Raw genomic sequence first — 22,555 nt, 5'->3', positions numbered from 1 at the left:
CCTCTTCCTCCTTTCCCTCCTCCTCCTCCCGCTCCTGCTCCCTCTCCTCTCCAGGGTGACCCTCCTGAATGTCTTTCCCGACAGCCCACTTCACCCCACTTGGTTTTGCAACTTGAAAAAGGACGCCTTGCTTGGGGGAGGGAAGGAGGCAAAGACTCCAGCCGGGCGGCACAGAAACGCTTCCTGAGCCGTGCTGGAGACCGCCGAGAAGGCTTGAAAGCTCGCCGGAATCCCATCGCCCTCTCCCGGGGAATCACCCCGAATCTGAGGCGGGTAGAGGGAAAACGCGGGAGCAAGGAATGCGAGGTGGAGGGGAGGAAGGCAGGAAGGAGGGCAGGCGGGGGGCAGGGCAGGGGAGAGAAGCGGAAAGCAACCAGCTGAGAGAGCAGGCGGCGGCGGCCGTAGGAGCGGCGGCGGCGGTGGCAGCAGCCAAGCGGGAGGAGTCCTGATCCCTCGCTTCTGCTTTCCCCCCCCCAGCCCAGGAAGCCTCCTTCTCCCCCACCCCATCCCTCCCCCCCCAGCCCAGACCCCCTCCTCTCCCGGCCTTTTCCCTGGCGCGCACCTCCCCAAACCTCCCCAAACGTCGGCGGCTTGGGAGAGGTGCACGCGCACTCTCCAAACCACCGCCATCCCGTTTGCACAGCTGCCGTGAACGTGGCAGGTCTCCGGACGGGACGCCGGCGGCTTGGAGAGATGCGCGCGCACCTCCGCCCTTCGGAAAGGTGCCCGCGCACCTCTCGGAACGGGCGGTGCCACTCTCCATTTGGAGAGGTGCATGCGCACCACTGCCCGTTTGAAGAGGTGTGCGTGCACCGGGCGGCTGGGAGCCGCAGGAGATGGCTCAAAGAGCCGCATGCGGCTCCGGAGCCGCGGGTTGCCGACCCGTGGACTAGACAGTCACTTCTCTGAAATGGTATAGGGTCTCCTGCTTGAGCAGGGGGTTGGACTAGAAGACTTCCAAGGTCCCTTCCAGCTCTATTCTGATTTTTTGGAGGGTTCCCATAAATGAGTAGAGAATGCTTCTTGATATAGCTGTGTTGCATTAGTTTCAGCAGATTACTATTAAATCAGAATAGTTATTATTCCCCACCATTGACCCTGCTAACCGAGTTCTTATTGTAATTTAGTAATACATGGATAATCATAATTTCCCCATATTCTTACATTTTTCCTGAAAAGCCTTTGAGTTTATTCTGCCAAAGACTAAGGACTTTCTTGTAGTAACTGCTCAAAATAAGCCTGTCTACCACTTAACTATTCTACTGTAAATACATAGTATGTTGTTGTTTCTTCTTGGTGTTGTATTTAGTGTACAGTCCATGAAATTGAAGTTATGAAAAACTCATGCCGGAGGTTTCAAGAAAAGCTGGATGAAATTGAGCAGCACCTAGCAGAACAAGAAGCTTTATTTCCCAATATTCTGTTGAAAGAGGGACGGTAATGACATCACATGTACATGTAGTTGTCATTTTATTGCACATTGCACATTTGTTTTGCTTACATTGTTCCCCAACAAAATGTGTCTGCCCTCTGCATTGTAGAGGACAGTTAGAGCTACAGTATCTTTAAAATAATGTATACAGTAAATGTTCACAACAGAATAGTCTCTAAACAAAAATCATTATGGCATAATAGCAAGTGAGATACGTTTTACCTTCTTTCCCACTTGGATCTGCCACTACTACATCTCTCCAATGATTTGATTGTGTGGGGAGGAGGGGGAGAAATTCAGTATTCAGTAAGATTAAAAACCTTTGTTAGTATTTCATTTACAAAAAACTCAGCAGTTAATGTTAGCTGGGCATAATTATCTGCTAAAGTTAAATGTTGCAACTCTGATTCTTATGGCCAAGTGGCATGATCCCATACTGCTCCCAAATGCAATAAATTAATTAGATCAAGCCATCATTTCAAGAAGTTGTATTATACTTTGGCCAACAGGGTTTTTTTTACCTTTGCATTGTGATTAGATTAAGCACCGAGTGCTTTGTTGAGAATTGTGCTGCTACTTTCTCTCTTGTCTCTGTGATATGTTCCACAGAGATGAAAGGCAACGGATGCAGACCATGCGACAAGCTGTTCGGCAAGAAGTGGCTAAATTGGAATGCCAATTGCAGGGCTGGGCTTGCCAGGCCATGGAGGGAATTCTAACGGTACGCTGTATGAGCAGATTGCCTTTGATTGAATACCATGTTTTGCATGGGACTATCTGGTTTTTTTTTACTCAGGGTGGAGTTAGGGTGACTGAATGGAGCTGAGCATTAATTGGCTGGATGCCCAATCCTGCTGCCTAGGATTGAATTCTCAACCTTCATAGCGGGAGGCGAGCATCTTCACTTCTAGGTCACTGCGCTGCTTATGGAACTATCTTTGAATAATCTTGGGAATATGCTAGTCCCACAATCAGAACCACACCCAGGGCACTTCAGAGCAATGTATTTCTGCAGTGTCTTGTGAAAGATTTGGACAGAATTCACAAATGTGTACTAAATATTTTTTGAGCAATTTTGCTGAGCAATCTTTCAGCTTATTTGGCAGCATATCTCTGATGAACATTTCCTTAAGTTCTTTCTTAGTGTATATGGACTCTATATGGGAAGAACTGAGAGCCAGAACAGGTAAGATTTTTGTTTCTTTCAAACAATAGCAGAGATTTAGGAGAACATTCATTTTATACAGTTCTTTGGAGAATGGCCCTGGAGATTTTGAGTACCCCTCAGAAGAGCAATGTCTTCTATATTGAAAAAAAATGAAAAAATATCCATGCCATTTAACTCTTTGAGGAAAGTTTTTCCCCCCAGCAATAGTTATATTCCTGCACAACAACTGAAAATTATGAAATTCAACTTAGTCTTTTATGGCCACCATCAAAGAAAGCTATGAATGCTGTAATTTTGTAAAAAGTTACAAATGGTGGGAAATATTTCTAATTTTAGCAAAGAGATGGGGTCTTGAATGAACAACTATACTACTAGCTTAAAGTTTGTTGTATCCCACTCTCTATTTTATTTTAAGATTCTGTTTTCACTTGGGTTACCAGACCTGGCCTTCCAAAAACAAACAAACAAACAAAAAACCCAGCATTACTGAATTTGTTTGCATGATTTTTAATCAATCTAAAGCAGTGGTGGGGAACTAAGGCCCTTTTATGACTTGTGGACTTCAACTCCCAGAATTCCTGAGCCAGCCATAAGTCATAAAGGGGCCATAGTTCCCCACCTCTGCTCTAAAAAGACTGCAGATATGAAACTGAGGAAACACACATAGCCTGTAGTATATTCATCACTATTCATTGGTCATATATAATTTTACAGAATTTTCCATTGCAAAATACATGAGGCACATTATACATTTTTTTGGTAAATGTTTTATTTGTTTTTTTTTACAATAACAACCTCAGTGCCTGGTGTACAGCGTGTTGTCTTGGTTCATAGATTTTTTAGAAAAGAATATACAATTAATAATAGTTAATAAACAATAATAATCTCTTCTCTGTTCCTTAGCAACTATCTTCTTAAAGATAGAGTTTGTAGAAACAGATTTTTTTTTCTTTGTTTCTGGGCATTGTCTTTAATGTGCTATATTCTCATTGTCCACTAGATGTCAGCAAATATTTATTTTCCAGCTCTTTCAGACAAAAAGTTATTATTTTTCTTTTTTTGTGTAATTCAATCAAAATCGTTAGAATATAATCTTAGCAGTTTGTTTTAGTTTCTAAATTTGATCAGATTGTAGTATTTTGAATTTAATTTCAGTAAGGTTCTTTCCTCCTTAAAGGTTAATTCACCGCTTCCATCTATGGGGGAATGGGAATGTAGTCCCCTCCCCTCACTTTTGGAGGTTGTTTGCTTTGGAGATTTTCCCAGGGACTAGTTGTGAAATAAGGGAGAGAAGATCAAATACTCTCACCAGTTCCAAGCATGCTGTTCATCATTGTTCTTGGTAGTGCTCTTGGACTTTGGCTGCAGTAGCTTGGGCTAGACCAGACATGTCAAACTCTCAACGTCACGTGAAGTTGCATGACGTATCAGAGCTTTTTCTCCATTGCTGGCAATGGAGTGGGCCGGTTTCCTGATGACGCGTCTGGCCTGTGGGCCAGCAGTTTGACACCCCTGGACTAGACCCTGGCATGAGGCTAGCCTTTCTCCTGTCAGATTCAGAGAGCTTTCCCCAGATCAAACAAAGTGATTGCTGTTGCTTCATGATCAACGGAGTGCCCCTCCTTCCCAGTCACCTATGTGGGGTGACTTCAGACCCATCTAGGGTCCCCCTGGCAAGGTGAAATTAGCCATGTGGAGTGGAGGTCTGCTCTTACATGGCCATGCGCTATGAGTGCAAACCAGAAGTCAGCTTTCTGAATCTTTTAAATAAAACAAAATAGCCAAATAATATAAATTTTATTTTATTTGTTTAAATTTATTTAATTTATTTAAAATCAGTAAAGTAAGCATACAAAGTACATAAATAAAACAAAATAGCCAAATTTCCCATATGTTTGAAGATAATGCTTCCCAACATTCATATAATAACAATGGTTCTAATTTCTCATTTTCAAAGAGAGGGGGATTGTATTATGAAAGACAGACCAAAGCCCTGCACAGTTGTGTGGAGTGGCTATGTATGAACTCTTATCAAATTTGGGCTGGAAACCTCTGGACAACAACTAGATGGCAATGTCTGTCTGGCTGTCTGTCTCTGCTAGATTTTTATAGCTTTCCAGCACAAAAATAATAAGCCCAATATATATATATTTATTTCTATATATATAAATCCTGTGTCTCAGTTAAATAACAGTTCCCATTGGCTAGTTCTTACACACTGACAGTCAGTCAGTCTGTTTCTGTCTGTCTGTCATCTCCTACCTTTGTTATAGTTAGCTAATAACTTTTTTTTTGCAGCAACTGGATCAACTATTAAGCACACAGTCTTCTTTATGCTCAGAATTTGGAATTTCTGATTCATGGGGAAAAAATGAAGATAAGACTGGACAGTCCTTTCCTGTTTTCTGCGCTAGAGCTGGATGTGTTAAAGGGATCCGACACAGGCCTCCAGCCAGAAGTGCAACAATCCCATCAAGTCCTTCAGCTACTTTCACCAGACAAAATAAGCTGCATGCCTCAGCTTTAGCAACTGAGACCAGCTTGGTGTTAGTTCCCAAGGAGCTTCACAAGAATAAAAAAGAAAGTAAAGCTCCCTCTCAGCCCAAAATAAACTTCAAGGGCATTATACAGAATGTAAGGATTGCTCCTCGATGCTTCTGGTTGCCTCGTCATGAATCCTGTTTACAATTCTTATTTAAATTTATTTTCCCTACAATGTTCAAAACATTCTTACTGGTCAAAATTTTCCCAGAGTTAATTACCTCAAAGTATTTAAATCTATTTTCATGTCTTAAAAAGTACCGGTAAGTAAGAAAAAGACACAAAAGAAAAACACAGAAAAAGAAAAGACAAGAGAAAGAGAGAGAGACAAAAGGCGGGAGAGAAAAATAAGAAAATAATATACTACTTAAAATACATATCCCTCTTGAACTAGTATACACCTATTTCCAAATTTTTTGTGTTCTTTTTACCCATAATTAAACCTATGTTTAATCTTTAAATGTTCCATTTAATAAATCCAATCATCTAATCTTTTAACTCTATTCCAAAAAAATTTTTCTTTTTAGTTATCCATTGGAATTTTCTTAAACTCAATTACATTTAAATATCTAAAACATTTCCTTTATATTGATCATCCCAAACTTTTTTCTATTTCTCATATCAAAAAACAAAAGAAAAAAAGAAAAAATACTGTCATACTTGGAGGGTTCATCCCTCTTAAACTAAAATCTTTCTATTTCTTCAACCATATTCAAACAGTTGTTTAATTTTTAAATATTCCCTCTGATACACCCCATCATCTAATTCCTTAATTCTCACTGTAGCCCTCTTCTTTTGCCAAGCAACTTTCCCAATCAATATATTCCATTGAATCAAAGAGTCTTTCCATAATCTTGTAAATGTTGTTGTGGATATAGTAGGCAAATCAAACATCATGTCTTTGTAAAAAGATCTTGCCCCTTCATATTCATTGAAGATTTCTCTGATTTTTCCTTGTCTTCCCATTTCTTGTGGTACTCCCAACAGCTCAGCAATCTATTTTGTCAAATCTTTTTCTTTATCCTCAAATTTACTTTGCAGTCTTAAAGTACAAGTTATCTTTTCCATGTTCAATGTTTCTTGTAAGTCCTTCTCCACGTGTGTCTCTACTAATTTATATTCAGTTATCTGCTTTACATGACCTCTCTCTTTTTGTTTTCTGGTCATTTAATGTTGTGACATTAAATTGAGAATGCATTCATTTAAATTTTCAAATTCATTTTTAATTTCCTCATGGTTTGAAATTAATATCATTTGCATTTGTTGTAACAGAACATACATTTCCTCCTGGTAAGTATTTATTTTTTTCTTGATGTTCTTTCTGGAGAACTCTGATGCTCCATAATGACCAAAAATCCTTTCTCTGCCAATCACTTTAAAGTTACAATTTAAAAATATTTATAATCCAGGAAGGTCAATTTTTTTCTAAGTTTTATAGTTCTCACTTTGTAGATAGTCCACAATGTTTTCTTTTCTTTTGTTGCAGCTGCTCTTTGTTTAATCAAAGTCCTGAAGGTCACTATGGGCTTTTCTTTCTGGACTGTATATTTAGGGCAGTATTTTCATCCACCACTAGATGTCAGCACCAGTCCATCTTTCAATTTTCTGTATTTTTTTCCACCATAAACTTAATTCACCACTTCCATTTAGAGGAGGGTGGAGCAAAGATCTCTTTTTTTCCCCCTCACTTTTGGAGGATTTTTACTTCTGGGTTTTTTTTCTCCCCCCCCCCCCAGGAAATCAGTCATGTAGAAGAGAGAGAACCAATATACTTACCCAGTGCACTCACACTGTTTAGAATCTTGCTTAATTTAGTGCTTTTTGGCTTCGGCTGCATGTAGCTTGGGCTAGAGTCACAAATGACGCTAGCCTTATTTCTGTCAGTTTTTGGAGAGCTTTCCCCAGACGTCCGGATTGACCACCATTTCCCCAGGATCAACGGGGCTTCCCTCCTTCCTTGACACCTCTCCAGGGTGGCTTTGGACCATTTAGGGTCCCCAAATAGAGAGAAATCAGCCATAGGGCTCAGATCTTCGTGCTCCCTTGGCTGTCGTACTAGCTGCGTAGAACTGAAATCCAAGTTTTCTGTTCTTTGGATGTGCATCAGGGGCATAGAGGGGAAGACTTATTGTTAAGAAAGTGAGTGCTTAGATAGTCTGTACAGTATTTATGCAATGGATGTGCCCAGGTATAGTATTTTACACAATATTTATACAATTTATGTTTGTTTCATCCAAAAAAGGGAAGCTATAAGATGAAAAAGTGATTGTAGGGAAGATGTAATACTATTGTTGCATTGTAAACTCTGCCCCTTTTTTACATACAGTATGTCATGATGCTTACAGGTTCTTAAAGGGTGGAGCTTGGATATCTTTATACACATTTTATATCTTGACTTAATCATGGCTACTTTTATGGATGCCTCTGAGAGTGAAATATAACTTGAAATTTCATATCAATGAAACTATGCAGAAACTTTTCACTTTGGTTAAAATATTGTGTGGATGGCACTAGCTGAATAAACAACAGTGGTGCTCAAATCCACTTCATGTACCACCAGTCGCCCATCCATACTCTAAAGCATCTTACACATCTTGTGTATTACTATGTAACATCTTCTTTGCTCTCTAATTGGTACAAATAAAGCAATCATTGGTCCCTTATGGGTCCTAGAAGTATGTTTAACAGGCTATAAGATAAATAAAGTAAACTGGATTTCCCTTCAAGGGAAATTCCCTGATCTCAAAAGGAAAACATTTCTTTTTAGACCCTGTAAAAATTTCGACAGCTTTCACTTCTAGCAGCAGAAAGAGAAAAACGGAGCGTTAATAGGAAGTGCTTGAATATGTTAAGGAAGCTTTTCCTTTGAAAAAATTCAAAATCCCCAAATATATCTTCAGTTCGAATATGTGGAGCAAATTCAGATTACATCTTCACTTGCTGGTCTTCTTAAATTACTTTATACCCTATCTTCAAATTTTTGCAGGCCATTCAAATATAATAATTATTTCTGAGAGCATCCCAATCTTACTATAGTTATTTAATTCTAGTCTTAAAGTAATTACATTGGAGTACATTTACCAGAATTCTCAGCCAATGTGGGAAGAATTGGGAAATAGAAATAAAGGATTTGACTACTTATCTGCCACTATGAACTGAGCTAAATATCAGTTCTATGCAACACAAACATCTATAGATAGAAGTAATATGCTTCTGCACTTTAAGAGCATCAGTTGCATATTTACAAATTATCATTGAAACAGAATGCAGAGTTTGCATATTTCCTAACTCATATTGCATTGACAATCATTAAATTTGGTGTTTGAATCTTGGTTTGAGAATATTATTTTTACATACAACTTTTCATTTTCTGATTTGGAATGTTGTAGAAGGGAGGTTTGTGTAGGGATCAAGGGAGCTGCTCAGCAATATATTTCCAGGAAGAACAATTGATTCATTTGAAGGCCTTTATCATTCTCTCCCTTTCCTCCATTGCCAGCCTTAATAAATGCTGGCACCTTTAGCAGAAAAGAGCTATTTTAGCCATTGTTATTTGCAGTGCTTTTTTTGTAAAAGAAAAAGGTGCCGGAACTCACACATGTCATACAACCCGCCTTGTCTACCCTACAAGGTTCCATCCAAAAAAGGTGTTGGAACTCCGTTCTGAGCGTTCTATGACAAAAAAAGCCCTGGTTATTTGTCTATCCCTTGTGACTGTAGGTAGATATCCACAATTGCAACTGTTAATCTATTCATTTCTAACTTTTGTCTTATTATTTCTAATTTTTATTAGCTGAAAAGATCTTTCCGAAGTTCTTCAAATAATGATGCATTAGAAGGAAGGGAATGATGGAAACCATTCTGCTTGAAGCATTATTTTCTAGAAGAAAAAACATTTGAACCTCTTCAAAGAAATGGAACTAAGCTGCTGTACTATGTGACATTTTTCCTTAATGTCCTTGGTTTCATGAGTGAATATATTGAAACAACATGGGAAAAGTCCTGATAATGATTTTATAAAATAAATTACAGAGCTATCAGTATAAAAACCAACAGATCTATTCTGAATAAGGAAGTGATAAGAAAAATATCCTTTATCAAAAACTCTGTTTCAATTCCTTTATTGATACTGGATTTTTATTTTTATTTTTAAAAAAAAAGACTTTACATGTAAGATTGATGCTAACAAGATAATGCAAGATAATTAAATATAGCGTAGCCTCTTCCAAGAATTTTCTGATCTCTGAACAGTTTTTCTCCTGATATTAAGCACCCTCTACTGGTGTTAGTTTAAAACAGCATGAGCATGAATTAATGGTTAATGGGCAATTGTTATGGCTGATTTCCATCACAAGGAATAAAATAAGAAAACTTGTTTTTGCTGCAAGAATGTGATGCTCAGGTTTCTTTTGAGAAAATCTGGACATTTTACATTATTTTATTTTACTGTCTTGAAATTACTCATTTTATCACTGAATATATTTAAAACAAAAACATATATGGAAAACATACTATATACAGATCTTAACTCAATGTTGATATAAACCTCCTTCAAAATGTTAGGTCACCTTTCTAATATCCTTGTAACCCATCCCCTCAGTTTTTAAAAGTTGTCCTTATTGATTTCTAATAATATTTTTATGTTGCATCTTACAGCCAATCAGGTCAGCAATATTCCTCAGGATTAAACTTTTCATCAGTTGTTACTTGTCCAAATAAATGTATCTCAAATGTTATTCCTAAAATTTTAGATTTTTACAAGTTAACATTCCCCAAGTGTTATTATTGTAAGAGAGCTATTATAATACTGTGAATTTAGTACTAGACTAAAGAAAACCTCAATTTTTTTTTTGGTCATGTTCAGGCCTATTGTGCAAGTTTCACAAATCCATGTACACCCTTTTTTTCTGTTTCTGAACTGGAGATATGTGCCTGCCCAGCTGCAACATAGTTTTGTGATAGCTAATGCTGCCTTAAAGCTGATGTGCATTTTGGCAAACTTAATTGACAATAAAGATTAGTTGATTAAAGTGAAAAATGGCATTAGTGTCTTCATTATTTTTGAAACATCTAAATACCCTGCATGTATAAATCCATTCTTATTCCATAGAAATTTCTGTAACTAAAGAGTAAGGAATTATAATAAGTTGCCTTCATAACTGTTTCAAATCATACCTGACTTCTAAGAAAAGCATTGCAATTTCTTCCTTATTCTACCCAATGTAATACTTCACTCAGTGTGAGCCACTGAGTATTTTTCAAACATATCAACCATTTGGGAAGCTTTAAGAGCATATGACTTTTGACATCAACATTAGCCCAGCTGTTGCTCCATGGCAACCATAATGGGAATGGAGATGTAAAGGAGCACATGACACTGTTTGGCTGCTGTACAAGCAATGTTCAATTTTTATCTATTAGACTCTTCTATTCCATAACAGATTTCATGCATTAGTCTAAACTAAACTAAGTACCATATATTGTAATTTAAAGCAATGTATTAATTTCCAATGGGACGCGGTGGCTCAGTGGGTTAGGATGCTGAGCTTGTCGATCAGAAGGTCGGCAGTTTGGCGGGTCGAATCCCGAGTGCCGCGTAACAGAGTGAGCGCCTGTTACTCGTCCCAGCTTCTGCCAACCTAGCAGTTCGAAAGCACGTAAAAATGCAAGTAGAAAAATAGGGACCACTCCGGTGGGAAGGTAACAGCGTTCCGTGCGCCTTTGGCGTCTAGTCATGCCGGCCACATGACCACGGAGACGTCCTCGGACAAGCGCTGGCTCTTCGGCTTTGAAACGGAGATGAGCACCGGCCCCTAGAGTCGGAAACGACTAGCACCCATGTGCGGGGGAACCTTTACCTTTACCTTATTAATTTCCAGTTTTCTTACCTTCTGCAGTTTATAGCAAAGGTTCCAAGGACATCATAATGGAACCATGTGAAACAATTCATTATTTCTTGGAATAAGCCCTTAAGAATACCCTCTTAAGGACTGAATTATCCTTTATTTAACCTTGAATGACTGTATTCAAGTTTACATTGGGCATTGTTTTACTGTTACTATTTCCACAGTTTGTATTTTTATGGGTCTTCACTTTTTGTTAAACAATATTGAAAGAAACTGGAACTGCTTATATTTAATATCACTTCATATTGGTAATGCTATAGATCATATTCTGTTTAAACAAATGGAAACAGATGTCTGAAAGCTGATTGAATTAAACAACACAAGGAGTGAGCTTTGTATAAAAACCTGATTTGGGATATCTGCCAAGGAGAGTTCAAAGGCTGTTAAAAAAAAACTTCCTGGAGTTGTCCCTAAGCAAAGTCAAAAGGATGTCAAATTGCAGTTTCACACTATGGTTATAAATCTAGAAAGTTAAAATAGAAACAGTACTATTGACTTTTGGCTTACATTATTTTACTTTAAAGAATTAAGAATTCTAGTAAGATTTGATTCATTTAAATTAAACACTTCCTTTCCAGTTACTTTCTGGTCAATTGCCACCTCAGACCTTTAGGACAGTTTCATTGCTGATGGCTATATTATACTGTAACTAAGCCGAATTACATATAATGAATGGCATTCTTTCCCTCTCTGTTCTCATTTTCATTGTCCTTCATTTCATTCATTACATGCAACAAATTTTAGATCACTTCTCCATAATCTCCAAGTACGTCCCTTCAACTCATAGCATGCGTATATACAGTGCCTATTCTTCTTCACCTGGGTCTAGCCAGCACCCTGAGGCTACTGTGGCTCCATTGCAAGAATCAATCTCTTTGTTACCTTCTTGGGGTTGCATGGATTTTTGAAGCCATGCTAACTTTCCCTGTAGTTTGTTAAAATTGCACTAAAACATTATCCCATAAAGTTCCTTGTTTTCCCTCATGTTTCTTTTCCACAGTGGTGAAAAATATAAACAACAACAAAATCTCTGAACAACTTGCTACCATCTACAGGTATGATGAAGCCACTACTACTTAGAACAGTCAGAAAGCATGAGGTATTCTGGCACTTTCACTTAAGAAGGGAGGTGAAAGGAAATGGGAGTTAGAACAATGGGGAACCACCCATCTGATAGAAAACATGGCAACACAATCTTTCTTGCATTTCTCAGACCAGGAACAGATCTGATTAAATTCTGCAGTCAATTAATCCAATGTTCAGAAACTACCAAAAACTCCACAAACTAACTTTGCCACTATGTGCAGAAGAACCATTAGATTCTGAGGGTTTTTTTAAAAAAAAATCTCCTTTAGAGATACTACATCAGACCAATTATTTCCCATATTAATTAAATGGTTATAAACCTGAGAATTGTACTCTTGGATTTGTGCTTCCCAGTAACTTGCATTGACAGACATGCTGCCTTAGATTCTACAAGGAAACTAGGCCACTGTGTTTGATCCAACTACTTTTGGTTTCCTACCAATCCTAACTCAGAGTAGAGGAAAAAAATTCAACAAGTGTTATGATGGGTGTTTTGAGCTTCTGGATGGAAAATAAAATATATATCCCATAAATAAATAACATGTAATAACATTGTGTTGTAATTTGAATTTGCAGGGAGAAATTTGCTTCACTAGATTGTTTTTTTTTTTTTTTTTTTGAGATAATGGTGACATCTCAGATACGATACACAAAATTGCAAGTGTGCTGGTACCAAAGAGTTGCGTAAAGACATTAAGATTTTGACAGTTTTATTTTTAATGCTTTGGGGAATTTTTTTTTCAGCAGCCCCAGATTCCTGTTTTCTCACTGCCAGTCAGACTGCATCATCATATAATGTACAGTATATGGAATTATATGTTCCCCCGATATATCACCTTTCCATTTGTTTACACTGAACTGCATTTATTTACTATTTTAATGCCAAATTCTCAGGTTTTATTCCCACTTTATTTTAACTATCTCAAATCCTCTTATCAGAATAGTTTGTCAATTTTCAGTTCATTTATGTGCAATTTGAAAAGCATCAACTCTAGTACAAATCCTTGGGGAATATTAAATCCTTCCAATACAAAAAGCTTTCTGCTTTCTATTCTGTAATCCTTTCTATGAAATTCACAGGGCTTCCCTTCAACACTATGTAAAATGCCATGAATGTATTTGGGAGATGCTTAGGGTATATGACATTTTGAATTTGACATTTTAGATAGTATTCACTTCTTCAATTTTAAATCTATTTATGGCTAAATTGTTTTCTCTAAACAGATTAAAATTGCAATTTAAATTAATAAATAAGCAGAATGCTCAAGCCAGAATTCATAGAAGTACAATATAGAATGGGATCTCAAAGCTGGGAAATGGAAACCAAGTCCCAAAGGCACATTTTGACCTCCCAAGTATTGCTGGTAATTACTCTGCACAGAATGGGGAAATACTATTATATTTTAGACCAACAGCTGAACTTTAGAGGAAGAGCATCTGGACACTCCTTTGTGGAAAACATTAATGCTAGATTCACAAAGTCATTTTTAAAGCTTTCTGTTCCTTAGAGGCTGTTCTTTCAGAGACTATTTTCCATGAAACTCTTAAAGGGATTGTAATCTTGCAATTCTACTTTATCTGCGGGATATATACAAGATATGTGCATGCCGCAAAGCCACATTTTTTAAAAATTTAGTGCAAGGAGGTTTACTGAATCAAGAAATATTTTTAACACATATAAAGAACTAAATTTCATACTAAAGTGGTAGATACAGGGCTATTAATTGCATTAATAACATGCTAATTTGCAAAATATAAATATCAACAGCAGAGAAGCCTGGGCATCAATATTTTATTTATTTATTTATTTTATTACATTTATATACCGCCCTTTCCCGAAGGACTCAGGGCGGTTTACAGGGTGATTAAAAACAAAAATACAAAAGTTAAAAACAGATTAAAAAAATTATATTCGTCCCTGCATAAGTAAAACCCCAGTTAAAATTAAAACTAAAACTAAAATTAAAATTCTCAGACTGGGCCAGAGAGCTCAAAGAGCCAGGTCTTCAGGTCCCGGCGGAATGAACGGAGGTCGGGGGCAGTCCTAAGCTCCACTGGCAGCTGGTTCCAAAGGGCAGGTGCACCCACTGAGAAGGCCCTATCCCTGGGTGTCGTCCACCGGCAATCTCTTACCGGTGGCACCCTGAGAAGACCCTCCCTGTGGGAGCGCACTGGACGAAGGGAGCTTGATGCCGGCAGCAGGTGTTCCCTCAGATATCCCGGACCCAAGCCATTTAGGGCTTTATAGGTCATCACCAGCACCTTGAATCTCACCCGGAGGGCAACCGGGAGCCAATGCAGCTCGCGGAGTAGAGGTGTTACATGGGAGTATCGGGAAACCCCCATCACAACTCGCGCGGCCGCATTCTGCACCAGCTGAAGCCTCAGAGTGGTCCTCAAGGGCAGCCCCATTTAGAGAGCATTGCAGTAGTCTAAACGGGAGGTCACGAGCGCATGAATGACTGTGCATAGGGCATCTTGGTCCAGATAGGGTCGCAACTGGCACACCAGGCGAACCTGGGCAAAAGCCCCCCTGGTCACGGCTCCTATATGGTCTTCAAAATTGAGTCATGAATCCAGGAGGATGCCCAAGTTGCGAGCCCTATCAACGGGGGGTAACACCTCACCCCCCATCGTTAGATATGGAATAGTCTGGTTAACCCGAGATGCCGATATGCACAGCCACTCAGTCTTGGCGGGATTGAGACGAAGCCTGTTTCTCCCCATCCAGACCTGGACCGCCTCCAGGCAACAGGACATCACGGCGAGGGCATCGCTGGGTTGGTTCGGGGTGGAAAGAAAAAGTTGGGTATCATCAGCGTACTGATGATACTCCACCCCGAAACTACGAATGATCTCACCCAGCGGCTTCATATAGATGTTGAACAGGAGGGGCGAGAGAACTGACCCCTGGGGAACTCCACAAATGAGAGGCCTCAGGGCAGATCTCTGCCCTCCCATCAACACCGACTGCCCTCCCATCAACACCGACTGCCCAGGATATAGGAGGAGAACCACCGTAAAACGGTGCCTCCCACTCCCAACCCCCTGAGACACCGCAGTAGGATACCATGGTCGATGGTATCAAAAGCCGCTGAAAGATCTAATAGGACCAGGACAGAGGAACAACCCCTGTCCCGAGCCCGCCAGAGATCATTCACCAGCGCGACCAATGCCGTCTCCGTGCTGTATCCGGGCCTGAAACCCGATTGGTACGGGTCCAGATAATCAGTTTCCTCCAGGAACAGAGGAAGCTGATGTGCCACCACACTCTCAACATCCTTCGCCAAAAAGCGAAGGTTGGAGACTGGACGATAGTTATTTAAAACAGCTGGGTCCAGGGCAGGCTTTTTGAGGAGGGGTCTCACCACCGTCTCCTTCAAGGTGTCAGGGAAGACACCCTCTTTCAAAGAAGCAGTTATTACTGCCTGGAACCAGCCTCGTGTCTCCTCCCGGGCCGCATAAACTAGCCAGGAGGGGCACGGATCCAACAAACAGGTGGTGGTGCTCAGCCTCCCCATGATCCTGTCCACATCATCAGGGGAAACAGGATCGAACTCAGTCCAGATAACATGCTCAAGACCATCCGATTCCTGCACATCAGACTCTGCCCAGTCAGAGTCCAGACCGGTCCGGATCTGAGCGATTTTGTCCACCAGATGATGACTAAACTCCTCGGCTCGTCCCCGTAAGGGATCCTCCCTCACCTCCTGATTAAGGAGGGAGCAAGTTACCCTAAACAGGGCGGCCGGGCGATTATCTGCGGACGCGATGAGGGCAGCGAAGTAGTTAGACTTCGCCGTCCTTATCGCCGCAAGATAAGACCTTATAAAGGTTCTTAACTGCAATCGGTCAGATTCGGATCGGCTGGACCTCCAACTGCTCTCTAGACCCCGTCTCCGACGCTTCATCTCCCGGAGCTCTGCAGAGAACCACGGAGCCCAACGGGATCTGCGCCGGGTCAGAGGTCGCAAGGGTACAACACAGTCAAGTGCCCCGGCGGCCGCCCTTTCCCAGGCATCCACCAAGGCATCAACTGGGCTGTGGGTAAGGGTGATGGGTATAGACCCAAGCGCCATCTGGAACCGTTCCGGGTCCATTAGGCGCCTGGGGCGGAACCACCTCCTGAAAGGGAACAGAATGTTGAACACATTCATACTGTCTTGTTGCTTCATAAAAAAATGTCTCTCAAAGGCTATGATTTGTTCTGGAATATTGTTCGATATGTTCTTTATTTTTTCAAGAAAATCCATTCAGTTATGTCTGATTCTTGGGAAATGCCCTGACAAGTCCCTGCAGTTTTCTCAGCAAGGTTTTTCAGAAGTGGTTTGCCATTGCCTCCTTCCTAGGGCTGAGGAAAGTGTCCCAAGGAGACCAGTTGGCTTTGTGTCTAAGATAGAACCAGAACTCATAGTCTACCAGTTTCTAGCCTGAATTATGTTTGTTTTTTGTTTATTAAATATAGAGAGTGCACAATTCATTCACAGAGCAACTGATGACTTAACCACCATAACAAAATGGATTTTGTCCTTTAATTACCGTCACAGAATTAATATCACAGTATAAGTCTTCATGCTTATCACATTTTTTTAAATTTGGGCATATGTGATAGGTTCAGATCACATAACAAACTTCACTGCTTTTCTCTTTTCTGCAGTGATCAGTAAAGTTTAAAGCATTGCATATATTATCTTGTTTTTATAACCCAAACCTGTGCTATCAATAGTTGGTGCTGAAATTTCTGACTAATATTTAAAGCAAGCTTCTATATAGGCATGAGAAGCTCTACTAAGAGGTCATACACCTATTTTGATTTTTGCTTTTGAAAAACCTGCCCCAAGACTAGCCCCCTAATGTTGCCTTTGCTCTTTCAGCCAATATGCCATTGTTGCTATGGTCCTCAGAGGCTGCTAATTCTCTCGCTGTTCCAAAACAAAACTGAAAGGGAAACAATGACTTGTAGCAACAGCTGAAAAGAAATTACCCAGCTGAAGGCGTCCAATTCATAAGTTTCACCAAACATTCCAGAGACCCAGCATGTTTGTATATCTTTTTCCATGTTCCAAAACAAATTTCTATCAAAAGCAGTGAGCTAAAATAACCAGTTATAGTCATTACTGGCATAAAGTTCAGAACCACAGAAGACTCCCTGCCTGGGTCCCTAAATGGCATCAGTGTGTCAGGTTTGTGTAACAAACCATTCTACAAACATCAGCAACCACCATAGCCGTCAGCTCAGCTTCATTCCTGGACACGGTGTATCTGGCTCTGAATGTTTAACCAGTTCCCTGTCTCTCCTCATTGCCCTGAGTTTTGCTCAGCAATTGCCTAGCTTGGGCAGTGTTTGGAAAAAACTGGTTTAGATCTGAAGATTTAGCTCTCCAAGTTGACCACTTTCACTTGATAAAAGATTAGATTTGTGTTCATTTTGTCCATATAAAATTCTTTCCTGGGCAGATTCTTAGTTAGAAGATTTCTAAAGCTAATTGTTCTGCTCACCAATGTGTTTTTTTTAAAAAAACAAAAAAAAACACCAAAACTTGTACTTCCACTCCTTCTTGCGATACTGATTTGAAAATTGGCAGGCCCCTTTCATTAAAATCCACTAGTGCTCTGGCTAAAAGCTACCTTTTCTTCACCTTTTGGAACAAAGCATTGCCATAGCAACAGCTGCTGCTGCTCCCTAGATAAGGCGTGCAGGAGCACTCATTGCCAGCAGAGGAGAAAGTTCCTGCTCCGGTGAACACCGAATCCCTATCACACCTATCCCAGCACCCCGGCTGGTAAGTTGTTTAGCTCTCTCAGTGGGTGAGATGGAGGGGGGGGAATGATTAATACAATCTTCCTAAAGAAGTTAAATAACTACCTGACAACTCTGTGATAGTAATAAAAGTCACAGATCACTTCCTCTGTCAGGAAGATTTTAAAATGCTCTGTCAGATGAATCTACTTTGGAAAAGTTGAAACTTGTGAGCTGACAGCTTTGAACTGAGGCAGAAGGTTAGAAGCCAGTCCCCTATACATGCAGGCACGCTTATATGTGCTCAGAGAGTTAGTATTTGAATGATATGTTTAGCCTGATCACCATTCACATAGAGGTGAGTAATTTTGAATGGTACAATTTAATTCTGAATATATTTCAGTTCATCTTAATCACATACAAGGGAATCCATGCCATTTTTGTAGTATTAATGTGCTATTTAAGTTTTGAATATATAGTGTTAAGCTAGTTGAGTGGTAAGAATTAACCAGAATAAAAGTCAGACTACAAAAGGATTTAGTATTTGAAAGCTTTTGTGTGAAATTTGTATTTGGGTGTGTATATCACATTAGTTCATTAGGTGCATTATATTCTACATACTACAAGAAGCCTATAAGGATGACTGCTTTTTATATAAAAAAACTTTTCTTCTTTCAATTTGTTGAAAAAGGTTTGCTTTTAGAAAATATTTCACTCAGTTTCTTCAATCCATGTTAGTGTGTAATCCATGCTATTTAAATTTCTGTTAAGAATAAAAACAGCATGAAACCTTTGAATATATCCTGCTCTAATGAAACATTAAAGAGTTTAATGTTGCCTTAAGGGAAATGTTGAAATAAGCTTCTTATTTGAGAAAAGATATTAATTTATATTGAAAATTAAATATCTCAATTCCTCTCAAATTTCTTTAACAATCTAATGTCTTTGTATTTTCCATGTGCTCATTATCTCTGAAAAATATGCCATTAATTTTTAAATTATTTACAAGAAAATGATTTTCCTAAAAGTCAGGGAGCCATTTCTCTTAGCACCGTAATGATTATAATCTTAGAGATGGAATAGCATCTTAGAATATAGAAGTTTGTCATCTTTTCAATTAATTCTGAGGCAGAGTTTACCTACCAACATGGGCAATCTTGCTATCCAAACTTAATGTATGTATCTGGCATCTTCCATATAAGATGTCAAACTGCATAAAATTTGCTTTACAAAATCTTGGTCATGTAACCAGTTTCAGAAAAATACAAAGATATAGGTTAGGCATGTCACCATGAGGTGACCAAAATCTAAGAACCTGGGAATATGGCAATATTTTAAGGTTTGCTATCCTTAAAACAATTGGATCCAAAATAAAATCAGTTTTTGCTCTTCTCCAGTGAAAAAATATTAATGTGGAAGTTAGATATTGTTGATGGGGATATTCATTTGTTTGTAGTACTTCTATGAGGGCACTGTCCATTGAATAGCACTTTCCTGCCTTATTAAGAGTTATGACTTCATAAACCCAAGGAATACCTAGCAGAATCCTTTGCCCTGATATAATGTCCTTCAGAAGATTGAAGTGTCAGCTCTAAACCTTCTTTCTAGGTCTTATTTAGCATTTTTTTTCTTACTAACCTTATCTATACCACAGTATGATGGTATTTTTGCTTAAATATTTATATGAGTGAGAGTAAATTATTGGCTATAAGGATGATGGGGATTCAGGCATTAATGTTACATAAGACAGTTTTTATTGAATAGTTTATAACAGATTCTCTGATTAGTTTGTTGTATGGTTGTTAAAAGGCATTCTGAAATACACATTATTTTGAAAAATTATAATGGCTTTATATAATCCGCCTTTAACAGGAGGTTTTACAGAGAAATGCATTTATAAGAAACTTTACAAAAATGAATGTGGTAAGAAGCCACATGGAAGGATAAGCATGAGCTATGTGTTTGATTTTGTAACCCAGAAGCCTTTTTGTAGATATTGTATATTTTCCACTGAAATTTCATAGTGATTTTTTTTAAAAAAACATCATTTCCAGAAATCTAAATCCTATGACATATATCAGATTATATACAGAAATGTATAGATGTCTATTATAGGTTCATAATCTAGCTTTCAATTCAATCCATTGATTACTCTGAATACATACAAAAATGACTTTAAAATCCCATTCCCATGATCACACGAGTCAAAATACACTCACATACCCACAGACATATACCCACACACAAACTTATATATTTTGTTTCATAATTGCAAATCAGTGACAAAAATATAGGCAATGTGCAGTTTATAAATCACATGTTAGAATCTGGGGTTTCTAATAGCCCTGCCCATTTTTTCCTATGGCCCACCTGATCAAACAGCTGGACATGAGACAGCAAATGCTGTTTTATATTGTTAATAGCAGTTGGAAAATAATAATTTTGATTAAAAAAATCTGGAGAGGACTTTTCCAGCAATCCTTATCAATCTTTATTTCCCAGTTGCCAAAAGTATAGAATAATATCTATCTTGGGGGAAAATCTCTGGAAAAAGGAACAAAATTTAAAAAATCCATTCTGTCAATAATTATGTGTGGTTGGTTTATGATACAAGGTGATTTTTCTCTGTGTGAACTGGGAAATGTGATAAGTACATGCAAATGAAGTAGAGCAAATGAGCAGGTTTCTCTGCAGACTGTGAAGTCTCCCATCTCCTGACCCCAAACACTTCTATGGCCCCCAGAGCCAAAACTGCTACTCATTTTTTGCATATCGGAAAATAACTTCCTGTAAAGTTACTGAAATTTCTGAGAATTTTCCCCAAGGCTTTTAATAACAATCTTGAAGAACTTGTAAGCCACACAGTGTTTGGTTTGAAGATGGACAATTGTATAATTAAAAAAAAACTTCGTGGAGTTTGTCAGGAAGAATTGCCAGTTCAAAGGAATAAATGATCAGTGTTAAAAGCAGGCATAAATGTGAATAGATTTTTTTTAACTCCAAGAATCATAGTTTGCTGTTTGGACCCCCTGCTGCTTGCCTTTTATCTTGGAGACCTCTAGGCTTACAGCACAGATGAAAGCTGGTGCATATGTATCACAGGCCATGAACTCTATAAAATATGCATGGCTACCATTTATGAAGCTATGGCACCTCAACAACAGAGGGAAAATAATATTCCCTGCAGCTAGGGAAGAAACAATAAATACCCTAGCAGGTTAATGATAATTTACTGTCACCAGGAAAACCTTTCAGTAGGATTATCATTTGCTAGCATGCTTTAGAAGATTCATACAATCATCCTATGGATGTGGTTAGAATTTTGCTGAGAACCTATTAAAAAGAAAGCATAAGAAAATAAGAACAAGAGATGAAAAGTAAACTACAATAGAGTGAGCTTGATTTTCTCCCAAATCTAGAATTACAAGATATATACAAACCATTGGATTTAATGCACATCTGTATACCTATTCATCTATACATTAATATTTTAGGAGAAAAAAACCCAAAGGTAAATCTGTTTTAAAGACTGGAAGGTGAACAGAGGCTGAATATGAGCCACAATAAGCTGGTACTAGTACTGTAAATTTGCAGAATGGCTTTCTGCTCAGAAATATATTCTGGGCATATGTGTTTACAGATTTAATTTCATTTTTTTACTACACCCTTCAGCCAAGAGGCCCAAAGTAATATAACTCCTACCAGTTTTTTGTGTCCTCCAATCCAAGGTACTGTTGGAAATAAAATATATAAAAGGGCTTATGATTTTGTCTATCCATTGGTAGGATTACTCTTTTAAAACAGAACAGATGAGACCAGTTTGGAGAAGAGGGATTGTATTTACTACTATAACATAAAGCAAATAAGCAGCCTATGATTCAAATTCTATGCTCAACAGTAAGTAAAATAAATTTCAAATAAAGCTTGGTTCCCGGTGATTTCATGGACATGTTCATTTCATTTTCTTGGTTTGCTGTTGTCTTCTTCTCTCATTTTTGTTCTTTTTCACATGTCAGTTGTAACTTTGGAATCCCTGATTAGTCTCCCATTCCAGTTCCAACTAGGCTTTGGAGATCATCCAAGATCAGGTAAGTGTTTTTGTGAAATGCCAAATTTGTGAGAGTATGGCACATAATTGCAGAGCTAATTTGGCTAAGACAAAAGATTGCTTCAGATTTAGGGAGTCATGAAACAATAGCAGGTTGTTAATTATTATATTTATTATTGTATTTTAGTTACAAGGGAAGTAAAGAGGTGCCTCTGGTACTTTTGGCCTCAGATGACAAAATAACTTGGGTATGTATGGGGAGGGAGGCTATTTATTGCTGACTTCAAGCATCAAAAAGCTTTAAGACATTTCTCTCAATTTCCAAAATTGCTTTTCTTTTACAAACAAAAATACTTCCTGGAATCACTGGAATACATAAGGATAAATGTAAGATTAAACTTGGCTATTATGTTAATAAAAACAGGGCAATTTTCAGAAGTATTTCTTCTTTCCTTATAGTAAGCGATGGAATGTTGGCATGAAAAGGTGCTCAAAATGTGATTGGATTATGTATATATGTAAGTGTATGCATGCATGCAAAGGAAAGAGAGAGAGAATGAGATTGAAGAATTAGGATGAATCTACATAATCAGTAATCCATGAAACCAAATGCAATCCACCAGCTTTAGATAGC

The 22,555-nt window shown here is 38.6% G+C and overlaps 1 protein-coding gene across 1 annotated transcript in view; it reads left to right on the top strand.

Annotated features, from left to right (window-relative positions):
* ITPRID1 (ITPR interacting domain containing 1) overlaps nt 1-12,127 on the top strand; it is a gene marked incomplete at both ends in the record, with an annotated part of 99,994 nt that extends 87,867 nt beyond the window's left edge. Inside the window, 4 exons of the mRNA XM_081346234.1 lie at nt 1,310-1,437; nt 2,042-2,153; nt 4,899-5,184; nt 12,048-12,127. Coding sequence (XP_081202360.1) covers nt 1,310-1,437; nt 2,042-2,153; nt 4,899-5,184; nt 12,048-12,127 — 606 coding nt within the window. The remainder of the gene's footprint in view (nt 1-1,309; nt 1,438-2,041; nt 2,154-4,898; nt 5,185-12,047) is intronic.
* Between the last annotated feature and the right edge of the window lie 10,428 nt (nt 12,128-22,555).

This window comes from Vipera berus (assembly GCF_964194415.1).
Source record: "Vipera berus genome assembly, chromosome: Z".
In the NCBI taxonomy this organism is placed as follows: domain Eukaryota; kingdom Metazoa; phylum Chordata; class Lepidosauria; order Squamata; family Viperidae; genus Vipera; species Vipera berus.
This window is presented reverse-complemented; position numbering and strand designations above follow the sequence as displayed.